We start from the raw sequence: 20,771 nt of genomic DNA, 5'->3' as shown, positions 1-20,771 counted from the left end.
GTAATAATAATAATGACCAGCTCAAGCAGGTAGTCACCTGTAATAATTTTCAGTTAGCATGGAATATTTTGGTCAAACGTTAACGGACAAATTCCTGTACCTGTGATTACAGCCCAGGCCCGAGTTTAAGTAAAGCATCTCAAAATCAGCACAGAGGCAAAAATACACATCTGGGCACTATAAGAACTTTCTGATCAAGAAAATGAAGTACTGCATTTAATCGCCTACTAGGGCTGGGCGATATGGCCTAAAATTCATATCGCGATATAATTTGAAGCATGTGCTGTAACGATATATATCACGATATATTCTTTTCTTCTGTATAACGTATTTTCCACACTATAAGGCACACTTAAAATCCTTTAATTTTCTCAAAAATCGAGAGTGTGCCTTATGTATGAATTCTGGTTGTGCTTACTGACCTCGAAACGATTTGGGCGTGCAGAAATTTGTTTAAAAAATGTTTTTAGGGACAATCGCATAGCAGGATGCTATACACGGGCCAAACTTCAGTCAGGAGAACAACTGAGATTATTCATCCACAATACGAGGTTAGTTATTAATATACTGCAACAACATGGAAATAGAGCAGCTGCGAGAGAATTCAGCATTAATGAATCAATGTTATGGAAGTGGAGGAAGCGCAGTTTTTGGCTTTCCCCATATTTCAAAAGTGCTTCATCTCTTTGCTATGACTGTCGCCCGGCATAATTTGCAGATTATAATGGTTGTAGCCGCTGCGATGCTTTTGACCAAAACAGGCGCAGCTTAACGACATCATCAACATGCGCTATCGCGATAGAGCGGTATAGTCAAAATCTCTATCGTTGGCCAAATTTATATCGTTTCTATTGTATATCGTATATATCGCCCACCCCTATCACCTGCCCTCTAAATTGACAACCCAAGCCCAACAGAAATGTTTAGGAGTAGAATAAAGCAAAACCAGCCAATAACTGCTCAGCATAGAAGCTGGAAGTATGCACTGTGTCTTTTAGACTACAGGAAATGTGAATGGAGCTGGTTGAGGGAGTAAAAAACGTCCTCCTTAGCTTTGTTTAAAGTTTAGGAGGACGACTTTGTTTCAAAATCAGAATAGGCAGGTCTGTGCAAATGTATAATAATAGTTCAGTGCAAATCCCACAGAGTACTGAACATATGCTATTTTGTAATATAATGTCTCTGTCCCAATAACTAGCTGCTCAAACCTTCTCTGGGCAGCAAACCATTTAGAAGAAAGTTTGCTTAAACTTGAAGAACAAAACCAGCTTGTTTCTGACAAAAGGGTGGCCCCGAGGTCCAGTATAACATAGATGAGGATTGTGTTGAACTATAAATGTAGGAGTGTCCAAGAAATGTAGAATATAGAGCTGTAAATGAGCAAAATGGGTTTACCTTAAGCCTGTGGCTATTGGTCGTATTTCTGGATTTTAGAAAAGTGTAACAGACATACTGCAAAAAAAGAGGACAACTACCTTCCCTTTTTCTAATCAGATTCTATCAGCACAGTCTCTAAAAGCAGAAAACTATTGCCCAGGCAATAGTTACATAATGGTCAACCTAAGAACTTACAGATGACAGCAAGGCACATCCGCCCACCCACACAGACAGACAATAAATATAAGTATATGCTAATACCCCTTCAATATCTGCTTCTTTATCTCCTATTAGACAAACACACAAACACGCTTTCTCATTCTCATTCAATCGATCACATATGCAAAACTATTTACATGGGTACAGCTAACACAAGTTTGCTTTGAGTAAGAGCACATAACCCTCAAGAACAAAATCCTCCCTGCTAGTGCACGAGGGAGAAAAAAATGACAGAAGGATAAAGGACAGAGAACCAATCAAGTGAGGGAGAAGAAGGCAGGTAGAGGAGAGAACAGAGGTAAGAGGAGTTAAGGAAAAATAATTAGCAGGACTAACATGGCGTTACTGGTAGCTGTGGTGGAAACGTCAGCCGAAGAGATAACTCCGCACTTGGCACATTTGAGCGTCATATTGTACAGTGGCACTGTCATCTGACTGCAAAGTCAAATTAACACGCTGTAACATACACAAACAGATACAGATGCACCTGCACACAGACTCGCACAGATGCACGTGAGCACACATACAGCCACGCACGCACAGTGAGTCACAGTGTTCTCGCACAGTGTTCTCGCACAGTCTCTCTCTCAGGGCTATTGTACAGTTGTTGGATGGTTTTGGGTTTACCCGTGTTTGGCTGAGGGGCAGGGGAGGTGGGGCAAAGATTGCTCAATTATTAAGCATTTCCTATTAAACATAATGTCTGATTTTCCTCACAAATAACCAGCCGGTGGCATGAAGGAGTTGGCGCTCACTGGCATGCTCTCATTGTAATTCATAAAGCTTCAGTCAAATGCCAATCCTGAACAGGACTGACATCACTGCCGCTCAGACCATGATCACGTGCTGGTTTTGTGCTTGGTTTTGAGTAAACGCCAAGCCTGTATGCAAAGATGCTCTCTCTCTCCCTCTCTCACACACTCGCACAGACACACTCAAACGCACCTGGCTCCATACAATCCCTGAGTCAAGATTACATGTCAACAATGCATTCAGTATGTAACAATGATTTAAGTCATAGGTATCAAACTCTGGCCCGAAGCCATACCAAATTACTATTAGAGCTGGCCTACTGGTGTTATACAGCTAATATATATGTATTGTTTAGTATTAAGCTTTGCTTGTTCCATATTCAGTTTTTCAGCAAAACTTGTTTGAGTCCATAAGAAAAGATTCATTCTTATATCTGGACGAAGAATTTTTTTCCCCAATAAATATTAATGTTAGCCCGCAACTTTGTTCCAGCTTTGAATTTTGGCCCTCTGTGTATTTGAGTTTGACACCCCTGATTTAAGTCAACAAAAAGCTGTCTCTGTTCTCATGGCCACCCAGCCAAAATCGGAGCTACAAAGTTAATGCAAGCCAAAGTCATGTCTATTTCACATTTTGACATTTTCTTCAAAGTCTTTTATCTGAGACTGTCTGAAAATATTTCTAATGGTGTTCTCACTCAGCAATTTGCTGAGATATCAGCATATCCTAACTTTAAGTATCATGTAAGCTTACTTACACTTACATTTGGCATGAATGCCATGGTAATTTGGGGCATTTAATGATTTCTTTGAGATGTTCTTTTTCCTGGGTGGAATGATTTGTACATCATAGATGTTTAATATTTGAAAAAGACAGAACTGGATGCACAAATATATACATACACCCCCACAAGTATCTGATTAAATGTTCTTTAACAAGTTGCACCTTGTATTTAGAAATACCAAATCCAGTTCTAAGATTTCAAGTCTTACACATGTATGTTGACCATTTCCATCAAGTTGGAGGAAACCTGTTCAGGGCTAGGCTTAAAAACACATCACTTTGTGCACATAGATTTCTCATAACAGAATGCGTGAAACAGCGTTGATGTAAAATGTTATCATTTAGTTACTGAAGGTGATAACCTAAAGGGTTTGGCGGTGAATGTTAGAGGTTTTGATGTTCGCCAAAGTCTTTGTCTGTCTGCAGGTTTTGTCAAAAACAAAACTCTTGTTTTTGACTCAAATGTTTGGCCTCTAGACTGTCAGTGTCAAGTAAAGAAATGATTGTGTATACAGGGCTCTGAAACCAAAACCAAATGTTTACCATTGATTTTCTGGATCATTGAAGCATTGCTTGTCTTACATTTCCATTACAGCAAGTAGATATTTCTCAGTGGGCCACATTGTTTGTGCCAGAGTTATTCTCAGAAGTATCAAATGGACCCAGTGGTGGTCAAACGTGATGTTTGGGTGGATTTCTATTTTAATTAGTTCACTTAAAGCTAGGGATGGGAATCGAGAACTGGTCCTTGTTCCCAGTAGTCAAATGCCTGCCTATTGATCCCGTTTATCAGTTCTTTGGCTGATTTCAGTTTAAGTGTCAAAGGAACAAAATAGCGACGCAGTCTAAAGCATGGATATGGACATTTATTTTTATTGCACAAAAGGACGAAATGGTAAAGTGGAAAACTGCATCCAACTGCATTATGCTGCTAACACAGCTTCGGTTGCCTTGATGCATGCTCAATCATCCAGGTAAGAAATTCCCCAAAAAGTTGATTCTATTCATCTGGACGTAGCGTTTTAAGTGGGAGAAACGTTTCATCACTCATCAAGTGACTTCTTCAGTCAGTTCTTTGAAAGCATCTGCACAGACAGCATGCTAATGCTAAGCTAGCCAAGAACGCCAGCAGCCTAACATCAACTGGTAACAAGCAGCCAGACTGCAGCCTCCTTTTCTACCTGTTCATTTGATTTGATTTGATTTGATTTGTTTCTAATCATAAAATCTGCATCACTAGTGACCGCTTTTTTATTCTGGTTGTCATCTTTGCTTTGTGCGGTCAGCTTTGTATTCTACTAACAGAAAGATCTTAGGCTACGATCACACTGCAGGTCTTAATGCTCAATACCGATTTTTTGCTCAAATCCGATTTTTTTGTCTGCTTGTTCACACTACAAATAAAATGCGACAGCAAACGTGCTCTAGTGTGCCCGCATGCGCAAAAGAAGACGTCACACACAATGCGCTCTGTTTAGACCCAGAGCAAACAATATTGCTTGACTGATGGCCCTTAATATAAAGACTTCGGATTTTACGTTTCCCAATTTTTGCTTTAAGTTATTGTGTTATTTACATAATAATGTAAATAACCTAATAATTATCCTTATTGCTGTTTTAGAGAGGAGCGGTGCTTCAAAAGATAGTTACAGATTTCTGTCAGAATCTGCAGATTATACAGTACAAATAAAATGTTCACGTTGTCTTCCCAACAGTTTCACTGACATCTACACGGGATGGCCAGGAAGCGTTCACAATGTCTTCGTGGGCGCTTCTCCGGCGCTGATAATTAGCGTCTGTCTTGTGTCAGTGACGTAAAAGACGGATTTAATGCGACATCACCGTTCAAACAGCAGTCGCTTTCTAAAACATCGAATATGTATCGGATTCAGCACCACATACGAAAGTGACCCAGATCGGATTTGAAAATATCAGATTTGTGCTGTTCACACTGTCAGACCATGATCGGATATGGGTCGCATAGGGTCAAAAAAATCGGATTTGATGCGCTTTTGCCTGCAGTGTGAATGTAGCCTTAGAGATGCGTGTCCTTATTAGGGATTTGTGTTAGTGCATGGGGTTGTAGCCTCAGATTTATATTTTTAAACGGTGATTATGAGACCGTATGTTTCAGCTATTTACTAACATGAAAGCAATGTAACGCGTAGTATAACGAATTACATTATTTTCATGAGAGTAATTAAGTAACGTACTGCATTCCTTTGAGGAAAGTGTTCTGTGCAACATTGAGTAACGACAACAACACTGGTAACAATAAAGCAGATAAATAGCATACATGCACAAACTTTTGACCCGAAGCATGCAATTAATTTACATGTATGAAGTTTTTTTTATTGCTGCTTAACAATGGTGTTGACTCTCGTAAGTGAATCAATCTGTGATATCGATAATGGAATCGGACTCACTAAAATCTTATCAATTCCCATCCCTACTTAAAGATTTTGACTCTCTACATGTATTTCTATAATTTTGCACTCAAAAAGTAAGCAAACAAATAAACAAAATAAATTTAGTTGATTTGCAGGTGTGATCACCATGAAAATACATCGCTTTGCTTTCCTCCCAAAATTCTTCTGTTTGCAGCTCTCCTACCGCTGCTGTTGCTAGACAAAGACTGACTACAATGCTTGCAATATTGACAAGTAATAACAAACTAATCTGTTGCCATATGGCCTTCTGCTAAACAACAATTAGAGCAGAGGAGCTGAGGGAATCGATTTTTGTAGCCTATGGATGCCAGGATTAAAAATCACATAATGGAAGAAATTCAATTTCAAGTTAAAGGGCAATACAGGCACTAAATGTACACTGCAGGCAGTGATATTAAAAAGCAATCAACACTTTGTGAAATACACCATTTCCCTGGTCTTAAGGATTGAGAGGCAAAAGGTGGCCATTTGGCAGGTGGGGTGACATGCATTAAGCTCAGTAAATAAATAATGTGCAGCTCACAGACAAATATTACATTAATCAGGTGGAAGGTAATCCTTTGGTCAAACATAAACCTGTCTATAGACTTTATAAGATTTCAGAGCAAATGGTAGGTTCTCAAAGCTAAATGTTCGATTAACCCTCTATTACAACCTGTAAATATACGGCCTGATGACTGAAACCATTTAATGTTCGTTAAGGAGGAAAGGAGCTCTAGCACTGATTTGATTTGGCCTCTCTTGTCTGTTGTAATTTTCTAATTGAATTACCCTTTAATTTTCAGTGGCGAGGCCCATCTGACGTTCAGGCTGACCTGTTTTGGACCTGTTTGGTGGGGACCCTGCTGTGCAATTAATCATTCTACATATTTAATTAACTTCATTAAACATGTTTTGGATTGGATGCTTGAGAAGAGTCATGTGATGGAAATGAGATTAGAACATTAGACATCCTTCTTTACTATTTTGTTCTACTCTACCAAGCAAAGAACAACAAATTTCAGAGTCACAGAATGAAAAGTTCACAAAGTAAATCAATGTATGATTTGGCATCTACACTGGACACAGCCTTGAATAAAGCAGTCCCTATAGACTCTATGCTAGAATAGTCAACCACTTTTATAGCCTGGTAATAAAGAGGTTAAAAAGACTTTCTTTCTTGATCTCTGTAAACACTTTGGCCCCGAGTTCATTGTCTCAGTCATATTTGTATAATACAAAATAAAAAATGATGGAAAAAGGTTTAGCCATGCTATTGCTCATTAGCTAACAACCTGTCACTCACAAGCGATTAGCCAATAAACAAGCAATTTCAGTCAGGCCTGCAACTTCTCATAATATCACGTTTCTTTCATACCAAGATGGCAAAATTAGAAATGTTTATCTTGAAACTCTAAAATGCAAGTTCAGAAACCGACACATAAGGTCACACTAGCTACGTCCATCTTTTCTCCAAAAATTTAAATAGATAGAAAACCCCCCAAAATAATTTACCTGTTAAGTAACAAACTTTTATGAATAAATGATGTGACATTTTTGATTGTCCAATCCAGTTATGGTCAATATAGCTATTCTTAAAAAAATAACACATAAAGACAATTTTTTAAGAAGATGGTGCCCTTACAATTAGTGCCACCTCTTGTCATGTAAGTATTTGGGTTACATGAAGACTGTTATTGTGGTTCAAGATACTCATGGTAAGTTACAAATATAATAGAATAGTACTTCAATTTCAACAGGGTAGGGTTTTCTCGAATTGAACACTTAATTTTGTCAACATCTGCAAAACTGTTACAGCACTAAACACCACAACATGTCTACTGTCAATGCCCGCCAGTAGACGTGGTTCTCATCTCTCATCTCTGATGATCTACAACCACTGAGGGAGAGAAGCGTAACACTGCCGTATTTCTTGTGCACATCATGTAGCCATACTTGTCTGACTGTATTTATGCACTCAAGTAAAGTGCAAGTATGGAAGCACACAATATGAGCCATATCTTGGAGCATGCTGATGAAAGCTCAATAGCAAAGCAAGCAAGACTAAAATTAGAATGACTCATTCCAAGGTCAAAAACGTCTGTGCTATCAAGTTTAATTGAAACATGAAATAATAACATAAATTTCTTCTACTTCTGTGATTTTGTTAGGCCACAACTAAATAGCTTAGCAAAATAGCCTGAGCGATCACTCTGAACAGATGTAACCAGATATTCATTTCTGACATTTATATTCCCAATTAAGTTCTAATAAATTCAAGACACAGTCTCACCAGTTCATGCTGTCAGTCAGGCTATGCGTTCCGCCATCAGTTACGGAATACAAAAACAGAGATAAAATCCTGACAACCATTTTAACTTGGTACACGCACACATTCTCATACTATTCAAGCATACAGAAAAGATTAATATTACCGCTATGCATTTAGCACGAGTTATTGGAAAAAAGACATTTTCTATAAAAAGCATTACAGAAACTGTCAGACTCTAAGGCACTGTGTTATTCTACCCAGCTAATGGGAGGCAGGATCAATTGGAAAATCAATAGTGAGGTGAATAGGCAGGAAATAATAGTAAGCCAATCAGAGGAGCTTGCTAGAGGATTCTGCAGGTTTGGCAATTGATAGGGCTGGTAAACCATACACTACAGAGAGGGTGGAATGGGCAGGTATTTTTTTTACCCAATCACCGATGACAAGGGAGGGGGCTTCTGAGACTGATGTGTCCCTGATTGGAGAGCCCTGAGTGAGAGAGAGGGGATTCTGTGCAAACTCAAACATGACATTTCAGACAGAATAAAAACAAGTACAGTTGAACAGAGAGATCATTGAAGAACGCAAACATGTTTTTCAGAGAGAGAAATAAAATAACATCTGAATGCACCAACATGGCCAATGGGGACAGAACAGCCTGCGAGGTAAAGGGCAGCAGGGTACATGTCTGCTCTGTGCTCTGACCAATTTTTAGAAGCTACACCATCAGTCTACTGACATTTGCCATCACTACCTACCTAGGCAAATATACTTTTTAAGTATTCATATCTTTTAAAGAAACTAAATTGTAACATTTACGTACATAACAAGATTTTTCTAAGCAGGTTTTCTGGGTTGTGGCTCTGATGCACTAAGAAACAGTCTAACATCCTGAAAAGCATGCTTATTTGCTTTAGACTGGATATAAAAGAAAGACATATTCTCTTGGTCAGAGAAACGTTGCCAATGCTAAAGTACGTTAAACCTATGTTTCTGTATGTAGCTTCAGTCTTCACTATCCAGCAGGTAGTGTCAAAGGTATTACGCCCATCTATCAGATGCAGCCTATTTTGTCAATTGACAAACCAATAGTCAGGTGATAGGACTGATATAATGCATGAACTAAAAGCAGCATTAAACATGTTAGACAACTGTACAAATGCACCTTCCAGCAACTCCAGAGCTATCATATTAACACACCGTGTCCAGCTGGACACAAAACTAGTTTGCAGTGCTTTGAAAAAGTATTTTCCTCATTTCTGATTTCTTAGTTTTTGACACCTAAATATGTCACAAATGGAGGAAACTGCAGGGAACCTTGCCATGAGTGCCTGGCCTACAAAAATTACTGTGAGAGTGATCAAGAACTCATCCTGGAGCCCAGAACAACATCTGAAGAACTGCAGGCCTCTCTTAAGGTCAGTGCTGATGACCGGACAAAATTTTGTTTGATCATCTGAAACATGTAAGTATGACAAATATGCAAAAAAAAAAAAACCTTCAAAACCAGGAAGATGGCACATATTTTCTTTTCACAGCACTGTAAATCCAAGAGTTGAGTGGTGTTTGCTGAAACACCACTTAAGAAACACAAAATCTCATCCAGTGCTCATCATTCAAATTTGCACTAAAGTTTGACCTCGTCCTCTGCCTTTCGTTTGTCCTTACTAGCTGTAAGTCCACAGTCAAGTCTAATTTATATAAGTCTTCTAATTTGCATTTGAAGTTTTAGCCAGTAGCCCTGCGCCTTCCCTCCAGTATTCTTCATTGCAACATTGTAAGACATAGTGGGCTGTGTCACATCATTGAATACACATCAAATAAACGTGATACTGATGTGACAGACCATGAACCAGTTAAGGTCCAGTTACCGGAACTGGTCCATGCGAAGACGATTTCTGACACATGACACAAACAACTGTGAAGTTGCTGGAAGGTGTATTGCCCCCAGATTCCCAGAATTCCCACCCTTATGTTGGCAGTCCACACACCTAAGGTTTCTCAACAAATGCTAAAGTATATTTCCCAAAATGCTGCACTGTGTCTTTATGAACAATATCAGACGCATTTATCTGCTTATTCTACTAATTCTAATAATAATAATATTAATAAAAAATACTATATCTACTTCAAGTTATTGTAAATTTGAAATACATTTATGGTTTATTACTACTAGGTTTCATATCTTTTGCTTTGGCCAAGGGGTTTATCAGTAATGATAACAATATACACATAAAGTGTGAATGAAACACGTCTCATGGTATTTTTCCCGAAGCAAAATAAAATGAGACCAGTTTTCCATGAATTTTTCTGGCAGCTGGAAAACTCCCATGAATTGTTGGAAACTGCCACTGAGTTTGAAATCTGGCAATTGAGAAGCTTGGCATTTCACTTCATCCCTGTAGATAAAAAGCTATATCAATGCTAATCATGATAGCAGGGTGCAACCCCTGCTCCAAGTTATACCTTTCCTCAAAGAACGTGACTCTATTTGAAGGTATTCTATTAAGTTCTAAGGAGATAAAATTCAATATTATGATTTCCATGTATTGTTTTATTGGGTTCATTCAATGACTTGAATTGTCTTCACTGTTCACATTTCCATTCTTTCCAAAACTTTGATTAAAATGCCATTATCACAAACAGAAATTGTGGCCAGAGCTAGAATACAATCCCAGTCGTAATAAGCCAGCTTTCCCTTTACAGTGAGGTCTCGCTGCTTAAAGTCCCTGCTTCCCTTTACCAGAAACAACCAAACGGGTGAAAAAAAGACATGGATGGGTTTATAGAACTTCACATTAAGAGCAACACCTGCAAAGAAAGAGCAGCTGGAGGAAAATGTGACACATTTGAAACTTAAAAGGAAAGCAATGAAATGAGACATCATCTTGCTCAGTCTGTGCAGGACCAATAACCAGACAGCCTCCACATTTTATTTGTCTTCTGTCTGCAGTGTCACGTAACTCACACATGTGTGAAAACAAACAGTATATTTTCTTTTGCTTGTTCATTTAATATAATTTCAGCCAGATTTCTGAATCTTCTTTTTACTTCATCTTCTTCGGATTAAAAATGTTGTTCTCTTCAACCAATTTGCCAATGACATAATGGCCCGGGACAATTTCAGACTAGAAGCTGATAACTGCACCGGTCTCAGCCACTACCTAGAGCAATGAGGCTGGTTATAGGTCACTGTGTAAAATGGATGTGTGGTATAAGGCATACCCCGCCCTCTCCTTTAGTTTCATATCAGTAATTCCGTCTTTGGACACCAGTTTGTTAAAAACGAGAATCCCAATAACCATGTTAACCTGCCGAAGAGAAGAGGTACAAGATTAAAGCGCAGCAAAGACACTTTCATTACTTTCACTGCATGCAGCACTGCTCTGGTGATGGCAGTAATGGAAAGCAATGGTGGTGATGTTCATCATAATGAGACGATGGCAGCAGTATGCATATAAATTAGTCACATCGCACATTAGCTGTACTTACTGTAGGTTTAGCATTGCAAATACTAATTGGTACCAGGCCAAATATTAGTGTCACAAAATGAAGAATGAACGTTAAAAGAAAACTAACACAGACATTATTTTTAATTGAAATGGTACGCTAAAAAAAATACATAAAATGTGAGCTCTGCAAAATCAAAGGTGGTGGTTTTTTAATTCATACAGTCTTACTGCCTTGAACAATTGCCCTCTATAAAACTCTCTGGTACAATCCACTCCGATAGTGTTCCGGGGTGTCTGCATATTGCAGAGGTAGCTCTTTATTAGAGAAGCAGCTTGTGGAAAATAAGGACACCCAAACAAGCTGTTCACTTGTGGTGAGGAGAGGCAAATTGGGAAGTGAATCGCCGAAACTGTAGCTAATAGATTTGATTATCAAAACAAGGACGGTGTCACTGCAGTGCGCTTTCTGCTGAAGTTTGTCTGTGATTTAATTCTGGTTTGGGCCAAACACTACAGGGGGGTTAATATAGGTCAATACAACAACAGCTGTGAGAAGCTGGAAGTTTAACATCTTATAAGATTTCTACATATATACCTGATATAGCATATGAATATGATTATTAAAACTGCTATTTCTGATGCCAGTACAACTTGGCTTAATTACAGTGGCTAATTACAGTGAACTTTCCCACATTTTGTCACATTACAGCCACAAACAAGAATCAATTTTATTGGAATTCCACGTGAAAGACCAACACAAAGTGGTGCACACGTGAGAAGTGGAACGAAAATCATACATGATTCCAAACATTTTTTACAAATAAATAACTGCAAAGTGGGGTGTGTGTAATTATTCAGCCCCTGAGTCAATACTTTGTAGAACCAGCTTTTGCTGCAGTTACAGCTGCCAGTCTTTTAGGGTATGTCTCTACCAGCTTTGCACATCTACAGACTGAAATCTTTGCCCATTCTTCTTTGCAAAACAGCTCCAGCTCAGTCAGATTAGATGCACAGCGTTTGTGAACAGCAGATTTCAGATCTTGCCACAGATTCTCGATTGGATTTAGACACCAGACAGGTCAGGGATAAAGTTATTGAAAAATTTAAAGCAGGCTTAGGCTACAAAAAGATTTGCCAAGCCTTGAACATCCCACAGAGCACCGTTCAAGCGATCATTCAGAAATGGAAGGAGTATGGCACAACTGTAAACCTACCAAGACAAGGCCGTCCACCTAAACTCACAGGCCGAACAAGGAGAGCGCTGATCAGAAATGCAGCCAAGAGGCCCATGGTGACTCTGGACGAGCTGCAGAGATCTACAGCTCAGGTTGGGGAATCTGTCCATAGGACAACTATTAGTCGTGCACTGCACAAAGTTGGCCTTTATGGAAGAGTGGCAAGAAGAAAGCCGTTGTTAACAGAAAACCAGAAGAAGTCCCGTTTGCAGTTTGCCACAAGCCATGTGGGGGACACAGCAAACATGTGGAAGAAGCTGCTCTGGTCAGATGAGACTAAAATGGAACTTTTTGGCCAAAATGCAAAACGCTGCACATCACTCTGAACACACCATCCCCACTGTCAGATATGGTGGTGGCAGCATCATGCTCTGGGGGGGCTTCTCTTCAGCAGGGACAGGGAAGCTGGTCAGAGTTGATGGGAAGATGGATGGAGCCAAATACAGGGCAATCTTGGAAGAAAACCTCTTGGAGTCTGCGAAAGACTTGAGACTGGGGCGGAGGTTCAGCTTCCAGCAGGACAACGACCCTAAGCATAAAGCCAGGGCAACAATGGGATGGTTTACAAACGCTGTCCATCTAATCTGACTGAGCTGGAGCTGTTTTGCAAAGAAGAATGGGCAAGGATTTCAGTCTCACCCAGATTTTACTGGAATTACCTGTAAATTATTATTATTATTATTATTATTATTATTATTATTGTTCTAATGATAAATGTGTATGTGCTGTAAACTAGAAAAAAAACTATTAAGTTAGGTGGCAGTATTTAGAAAACCATGAATGAAGTAAAGGGAATGATAAAAGGAAAAGGTGGAGAAGAACATACTGTGAATATGGACAAAGAAAAATTATGAGAGTAACAGGAGGTAAATGATGAAGTAGGAAAGAAAGAAAGAAAAGACAGCAGGAAGCATAAATAACATGACGTAAAAATATAGAAAGCAGGAAAGGCAAGAAGCAAATGAGGCATAGACAATGAAGCAGAATAAAATTAATAGGAAAATTAATAAACATCAGAGATTATTATGGCAAATAAACAGCCTAGAAAAAAGAAGAGATAGAAAAGAGACAAATCAATACAAGAAAAAAAATCCAGGAGGATTAAAGGTGGAAAACAAGAAGATGAAAAAGGGATGAAAAGAAAAAAGGGATAAAAACTTCATGGAAATATGACAAATGTCAAGGGAGTAAAGAAGGAAGTAAGATAAGAATGGAAGGTAGCAAAAGACAACAAAGAAGACAGGAACTAAAGAGGATGGATTAAGGGCAGGAAAGTGCCATGGATGACACAGAGGAGGAAAGAAAGACTAAGGAGAAAATAAAGACGTGGGGCAGAAAAAGATGAAAACGAAGCACATTGACAGGGAAATGGAAGAAAAAAAGGAGGGCAGGAAAAAAGGTAAATAATATTAGGGAAGAGCAGGAAAAGGAGGAGGAAGTAAGCATGATAAGAGGAGACAGAAAAAATGAAAGATCAGGGAAAGGGAATATCCAATTGTGCAATGTTTTCAATGTTTTATTTTATGTTACACTGAGATTCCAGCACTAGTCATTGTCCAAAGGTCTAAATGGTGATGTACAGTAATGCTTAAACACAATAATAATATTATAATATTATTGTCCTGGGTCAATATTTCAATTTTAATTCTGAGTTTCTTTTAATCCTGCACTTTTATCATCTGTTTACAGCACCAGTACCAAGACTGTTAGAATGATTAAAATGTATAGCAACTACTATAATGACTACTAGGTTTAATAAATCATTAAGCAGATACACACATGAAATTGGCACATGATGGGAGCTATAGCTACAGGTTAAACTAATGCACTGAATACAAACATAGACTAAAAAGGGTAGAAAAAATACCAAGACTACGGCTGCAGCAGGTCCCACAAATGCATAGAGAAGACCTCCTTCCAGAGACAGCCAGCAGCTACAAGAAAGAAGCAGGAAAACATGGAGGTTGAGAGAGGGAATTAATGTGGGAGAGATTTGAAGAGAAAGTGCAGGAACATGAAGGGTTTGAATGAGGTGAAAAAGAAGTGAATGATCGATGAGACAGGAAAAAAGAGAGAGGTCAATTACACACAGCAAACAAACCTTCAGCCATGTGTAATACTCTGCCATTAATAGTTAAAGAAGAGGTAGCATACAATGACAGCTCTATAGGACAACTTGCTTACTAGCTTGATGTTCCATAACCCTTTGCCTTGGTGAATCCCACTGAGATCGCCACTACTAGAGCAGGGAGACCTGGGAGGAAATAAAAATGGACTTTAACATAGAGATTATGAGGTAGATGACAAGACACATAAAAGGAAGTGAAGAAAAGAATAAACAGGTAATGAAAGGTAAAACAGCAGGAAGGAAAGCACAAACTAGGCAAGAAAAGGACAGTAACCTGGAAAAATAAGAAAAAAAAGATATAGGAGGAACTGATGTGAACAATGAGGGAAAAAGGGAAAGGGGATAAAAAAGAAGAGAAGAAAAAAGCAGGAAGCAAATAAGGAAGAAAAACAGGATGAACAAGGTGAATAAGCGCAAGAAGAAAGAAAGTAAATAAAATTGGAGAGAGAGAAAGCCCACCCCAGCCGAGACACAGGAAACGCTTGCGTATGATGCGATTCCTGAGGCGGCCTGTCACTGCCATGTAGGACTGCCATGCCTCTGTCAGAACCCAGCAGAATGAAGACAAGAAGAAGAAATGAAGCAACGCAGCAATCAGGGTGCATAAGATCTGAAACAACAGGTGAAGACAGGAAACAAGTATGAAGACACTTTATTCATTAATACATACTCTGGCAAAGAACATGACTGCAGTCATATGAGTGACTCTCACTCATATGACTGCATACAGTAGAATGTCATTTAAAACCTGTCTTGTCATTACGCTACCTTTAATTGGCACCACTGGCTACTACCATTCACTAGGGAAGAGTTTGGCTTACCTTATTCCGTGTCTGCGTCTGTCCAATGAGAATAAGAGCATTGGACGAGATAATGGAGAGGCAGAAGTTAATAAGGATGACTGAACGCTCAGACCGGATGTACCTGCAGGAGGATGAAAGAGACACCTATGAGTGAAACTAGCAGTCAGACCTACGGAAAAGATCGGGGCATCAACTTCAAGGCTTTCTCCAGATGCTGTGGTATTTTCCCACCACAGCACCAAATACTAATTGAGGATGTTCTATAGTGCCAGTTTATTAACATCTTTGGATTGTGGGAGGAAACACATGCAGACAGAGGGAGAGCAGACAAACTCCACACAGAAGAAACACAGCTGACTAGCAGGACTCGAACCCAGATACTCTCACTGTGACATAACAGTGCTAGCCCTAAATCTGTCAAGCAGAACTCTGTTACAGTGTCACTGTATTCTTCCAACAACAGAACATATTAAGAGGGATGCAAAGATTCTAGACATATAGTGATCTTCAAAATAACAATCTGGTTCCAAGTGCAAAGACTTTTTTTTGTATATTCTGTTTTTAGCAGTCTGTTCCCTTTTTTTCCTTTTGTCAGTGCATCTCTAACTCTTATGCAAGAGGTGATTCTTAATGCTGACTTTTTCAAACCAAGTTTGAAGCAAACTGTAAAACTCTCCTTTGACAGAGTTTGTTCAAATTATCTTTAATTATTATTTAATTTTATTATTATTTTTAGCGTGCACGCATGAAACGTTTTTCATACTATAATAGGATATTTCAACAGTGTAAAACCAGTCTGACAAAAAAACACCCAGCACGCCCCTGCGGGCGGTTTATCCTTCAAGCTCGGGTCCTCTACCAGAGGCCTGGGAGCTTGAGGGCCCTGCGCAGTATCTTAGCTGTTCCCAGGACTGCGCTCTTTTGGACAGAGATCTCCGATGTTATTCCCGGGATCTGCTGGAGCCACTCGCCTAGCTTGGGAGTCACCACACCTAGTGCTCCGATTACCACGGGGACCACCGTTACCTTCACCCTCCACATCCTCTCGAGCTCTTCTCTGAGCCCTTGGTATTTCTCCAGCTTCTCGTGTTCCTTCTTCCTGATATTGCTGTCATTCGGAACCGCTACATCGATCACTACGGCCGTGTTCTTCTGTTTGTCTACCACCACTATGTCCGGTTGGTTAGCCACCACCATTTTGTCCGTCTGTATCTGGAAGTCCCACAGGATCTTAGCTCGGTCATTCTCCACCACCCTTGGGGGCATCTCCCATTTTGACCTCGGGACTTCCAGGTTATACTCGGCACAGATGTTCCTGTACACTATGCCGGCCACTTGGTTATGGCGTTCCATGTATGCCTTGCCTGCTAGCATCTTGCACCCTGCTGTTATGTGCTGGATTGTCTCTGGGGCATCTTTACACAGCCTGCACCTGGGGTCTTGCCTGGTGTGATAGACCCCAGCCTCTATGGATCTTGTACTCAGAGCTTGTTCTTGTGCTGCCATGATTAGTGCCTCTGTGCTGTCTTTCAGTCCAGCTTTGTCCAGCCACTGGTAGGATTTCTGGATATCAGCCACCTCCTCTATCTGCCGGTGGTACATACCGTGCAGGGGCCTGTCCTTCCATGATGGTTCCTCGTCTCCCTCCTCTTTCTTGGGTTTCTGCTGCCTGAGGTATTCACTGAGCACTCGGTCAGTTGGGGCCATCTTCCCAATGTATTCTTGGATGTTCCTTGTCTCATCCTGGACTGTGGTGCTGACACTCACCAGTCCCCGGCCCCCTTCCTTCCGCTTAGCGTACAGCCTCAGGGTGCTGGACTTGGGGTGAAACCCTCCATGCATGGTAAGGAGCTTTCTTGTCTTTATGTCAGTGGCTTCTATCTCAACCCGTTCTCACTCCCAAAGCGTAACTTTTTACGCTAGGTGACAAATCGTCACCATATTACGTTTTCGGCTACCCACCACGTTCCTAAATGACGACCTCGGAAAAAGAGGAAATATGAGAACCGTCTGGACTGAACCTACACATGTTCGCTCTTATTCTTCAAATCGCTTAGAAACACGCTATTTAACATCATTAAAGTCCTGGTTAAGGTCAGGAATAAGGTTATGGTCAGGGCTAGGGATAAGGTTAGGTTTAGGGCTGGAATACAGGGCTGGAACGTCTACTCCCGCGGGAGCGTCATTGCACTGGATTCCAGCCATAACCCGCCGCGTACCATAAGAACGCCGAAGGTCTCCTTTCGCGTTCCTTTCGCGGGACGTGACAAAACGTCGACATGTTACGCCTCGGGAGTGAGAACGCTCTGTCTATCTCCTCCTTTGGCCAGCCTATTACCCCAGCAGGGTACCTGATCACGGGCAGGGCGTACGTGTTGATGGCCCGGATCTTGTTCTTACCATTCAGCTGACTCCTCAGGACTTGCCTGACCCTCTGCAGGTACTTGGTGGTTGCAGCCTTTCTAGCGGCCTCTTCATGGTTCCCATTTGCCTGCGGGATCCCCAGGTACTTGTAACTGTCCTCTATGTCTGCAATGTTGCCTTCTGGTAGTTCAATCCCCTCAGTTCTGACTACCTTCCCTCTCTTTGATACCATCCGACTACACGTCTCCAGTCCGAACGACATTCCAATGTCATTGCTGTATAGCCTGGTAGTGTGGATCAGTGAATCGATGTCTCGTTCACTCTTGGCATACAGCTTGATGTCATCCATGTACAGGAGGTGGCTGACAGCTGCTCCGTTCCGTAGTCGGTATCCGTAGCCAGTCTTGTTAATGATCTCACTGAGGGGGTTCAGGCCTATGCAGAACAGCAGTGGGGACAGAGCATCTCCTTGGTAGATCCCGCACTTGATGGTGACTTGTGCTATGGGCTTGGAGTTGGCCTCTAGTGTTGTACGCCACATCCCCATTGAGTTCCTGATGAAGGCTCTTAGGGTCCCATTGATCTTGTACAATTCTAGGCATTCCAGTATCTTGTCGCTTGACACACACACACACATAAAAAAAACACCCAGCACGCCCCTGCGGGCGGTTTATCCTTCAACCTCGGGTCCTCTACCAGAGGCCTGGGAGCTTGAGGGTCCTGCGCAGTATCTTAGCTGTTCCCAGGACTGCGCTCTTCTGGACAGAGATCTCCGATGTTTTTCCCGGGATCTGCTGGAGCCACTCGCCTAGCTTGGGAGTCACCGCACCTAGTGCTCCGATTACCACGGGGACCACCGTTACCTTCACCCTCCACATCCTCTCGAGCTCTTCTCTGAGCCCTTGGTATTTCTCCAGCTTCTCGTGTTCCTTCTTCCTGATATTGCTGTCATTCGGAACCGCTACATCGATCACTACGGCCGTCTTCTTCTGTTTGTCTACCACCACTATGTCCGGTTGGTTAGCCGGACATATATATATATATATATATATATATGTATGTATGTGTGTGTATAAATATAGTGTATATTTTGGGTTAAATTCATTCTACAATTTACATTAATTTTCCAGAATACACTGAACATGCTTTTTGTGCAAGATTCACTGAGGTAAGAAAACTTTTATTTTTCATGCTGCATACAGTAGAATGTCATTTAAAACCAGTCTTGTCATTACACTACCTGTAATTGGCCCAACTGGCCACTACCATTCACTAGAGAAGACTTTGGAAAGTAGTTGGTGGTAATCAGCATGCGAAATTGGTTGCAAAGAGGTATACAGTGCTTCACTGAAAAAGGGTGCTTTAGTTGCTAACAGATTGCCATGGTTACCTGTCCTTTGCTTGGAAGACTGACTTGTCTGCAAACATTCACAAACTACTCATTGAGCGGTAGCGGAAAGAAAGAGAGCAAAAAGTGCGATGCAAACCAAAAATAGTTGTGTTTTTTTTTGTTCAGCTGTAGTCAAAACAATCGCAGAGCAGAGAGGTTTTTGGTGTAGCAACCTCTGGTTTCACTTGCATACAGTCAGTCTCCAGCAAAAAAATGACCAGCTGCTTGGGGAATACACTTTTTCCCTAGAGGACTCCAAAAAGTCAGTATGGATAAAAAAAATAAAACAAAAAAACAAAACTAGAATTAGGTGTTATATCACATTTCAGCTGCTTAGCCAATTAGTCCTCTAGTAAAAGAAAAACATGGTATATATTTTGTGACTTCAAAAATAGAAAAGATACAAAGAAATGCAAAGTTTGCTGTGGTACATGATAGCAAAGCTCACGTTTTTTCAGTTTCTAAACTTCAAAAGGGGAAAACTAGAACTCTTTGTTGTTCTATACCTCCACCAACTGGTTCAGGTACAGTTTACATCCATTTCTGTCCAGACTCATAGATCAAGAGACTTAAGGATTTGATAGGATGGCACCATTACTCTCCCCATTCAGTATCTAAACAAATGTGAAATATAGGCTCGGTTTTAATGAGACGCTCTCTTTAGGCTTGGGTATCGTCAACCTGATTCAATGTGATCCCCGATTTCGCTTTGATTCAATTTAATTCAATTTTGACTCAGACAGTTATAATTATGATCATTTATCAGTACATATCCATATTTTTATATCTAAGTATAAAAACAAAACTGACACTTGTGAGACTTCATCAGAGGTTTAAACATCACAGCAGATGCTTTTGTGTCAAAGTAACAGAGGATGAAACAAAAAAATATGAAGGAAATTTTCTTGGCCTGGCTTTTTATAGCAGATAACCGCCTTAAAAATATTCTGCAGTAGATCAAAAACTGAAAAAAAAAACATTAAACCACATATGAACATGTTGCTGAGGTGAAGCAGAGCAAAGTTCAAGAGGTTTTAATTACACAGCTAAGTGTTTTGCAGTTTGGCATAATTTATAAAAGTTTCAATTTCTTCGGTACTGAACAGCAGAAATGAGGTTTTCTTGCGGGAAGACAAGAAAAAAACTGTTGCCGATAACACTGTGCACTACGGTAGTTTGGTGCTTAGTAAGCAAGCAAGTAATAGCGATAGAGATAAAAAATAGAGATTCTTGATGGTAAACTGGTCTTGAAGTATACTGAGAGAAAGAGCTGTGAAACAAGAGTGATTTTATTATGGTGTGAGCAAAACTGCCAAAGTAAGAGGGCACTTTTTACTATGCCTTTCAAACGTGAAGCGTAGTTTTGGTCTTCTTTTGTTGCTGATTCAGTGAATTTTGGTTGGAGATTGACGAAAAACCTGCAGCTTCAGAATCTGTGAGATGATGGCATGTCCGCGTACGTGCCGTGGATCTCGTTTTGTGTTTACATGTTTGAGCGGAATCCGTGTACCTGCTATTTTGGCTTTTTGGTGGTTGTTGAAATAGTTTTGTGAGCTTTACGCTGAG

The 20,771-nt window shown here is 40.4% G+C and overlaps 1 protein-coding gene across 9 annotated transcripts in view; it reads right to left on the bottom strand.

Moving 5' to 3' along the window:
• adgrb1a (adhesion G protein-coupled receptor B1a) overlaps window positions 1-20,771 on the bottom strand; it is a 219,712-nt gene that overhangs the window by 20,828 nt on the left and 178,113 nt on the right. For 5 of the 9 annotated variants that reach the window (XM_085472892.1, XM_085472899.1, XM_085472894.1 and 2 more), the window contains 6 exons: window positions 15,470-15,572; window positions 15,108-15,258; window positions 14,705-14,774; window positions 14,388-14,454; window positions 11,059-11,144; window positions 1,933-2,031 (listed from right to left, as the gene is read on the bottom strand). In XM_085472892.1, coding sequence (XP_085329018.1) covers window positions 1,933-2,031; window positions 11,059-11,144; window positions 14,388-14,454; window positions 14,705-14,774; window positions 15,108-15,258; window positions 15,470-15,572 — 576 coding nt within the window. Of the gene's footprint in view, window positions 1-1,932; window positions 2,032-8,262; window positions 8,323-11,058; window positions 11,145-14,387; window positions 14,455-14,704; window positions 14,775-15,107; window positions 15,259-15,469; window positions 15,573-20,771 lie in introns of all 9 variants that reach the window. The other 4 variants (XM_085472897.1, XM_085472901.1, XM_085472900.1 and 1 more) reach the window with 3 other exon arrangements.

This window comes from Copadichromis virginalis, linkage group LG11, assembly GCF_057382275.1.
Source record: "Copadichromis virginalis isolate Kocher_CV1m ecotype Utaka linkage group LG11, C_Virginalis_male_GT1.1, whole genome shotgun sequence".
NCBI lineage: Eukaryota > Metazoa > Chordata > Actinopteri > Cichliformes > Cichlidae > Copadichromis > Copadichromis virginalis.
Note: the sequence above shows the minus strand (reverse complement) of the source record. Positions and strands in the feature narration are given on the sequence as shown.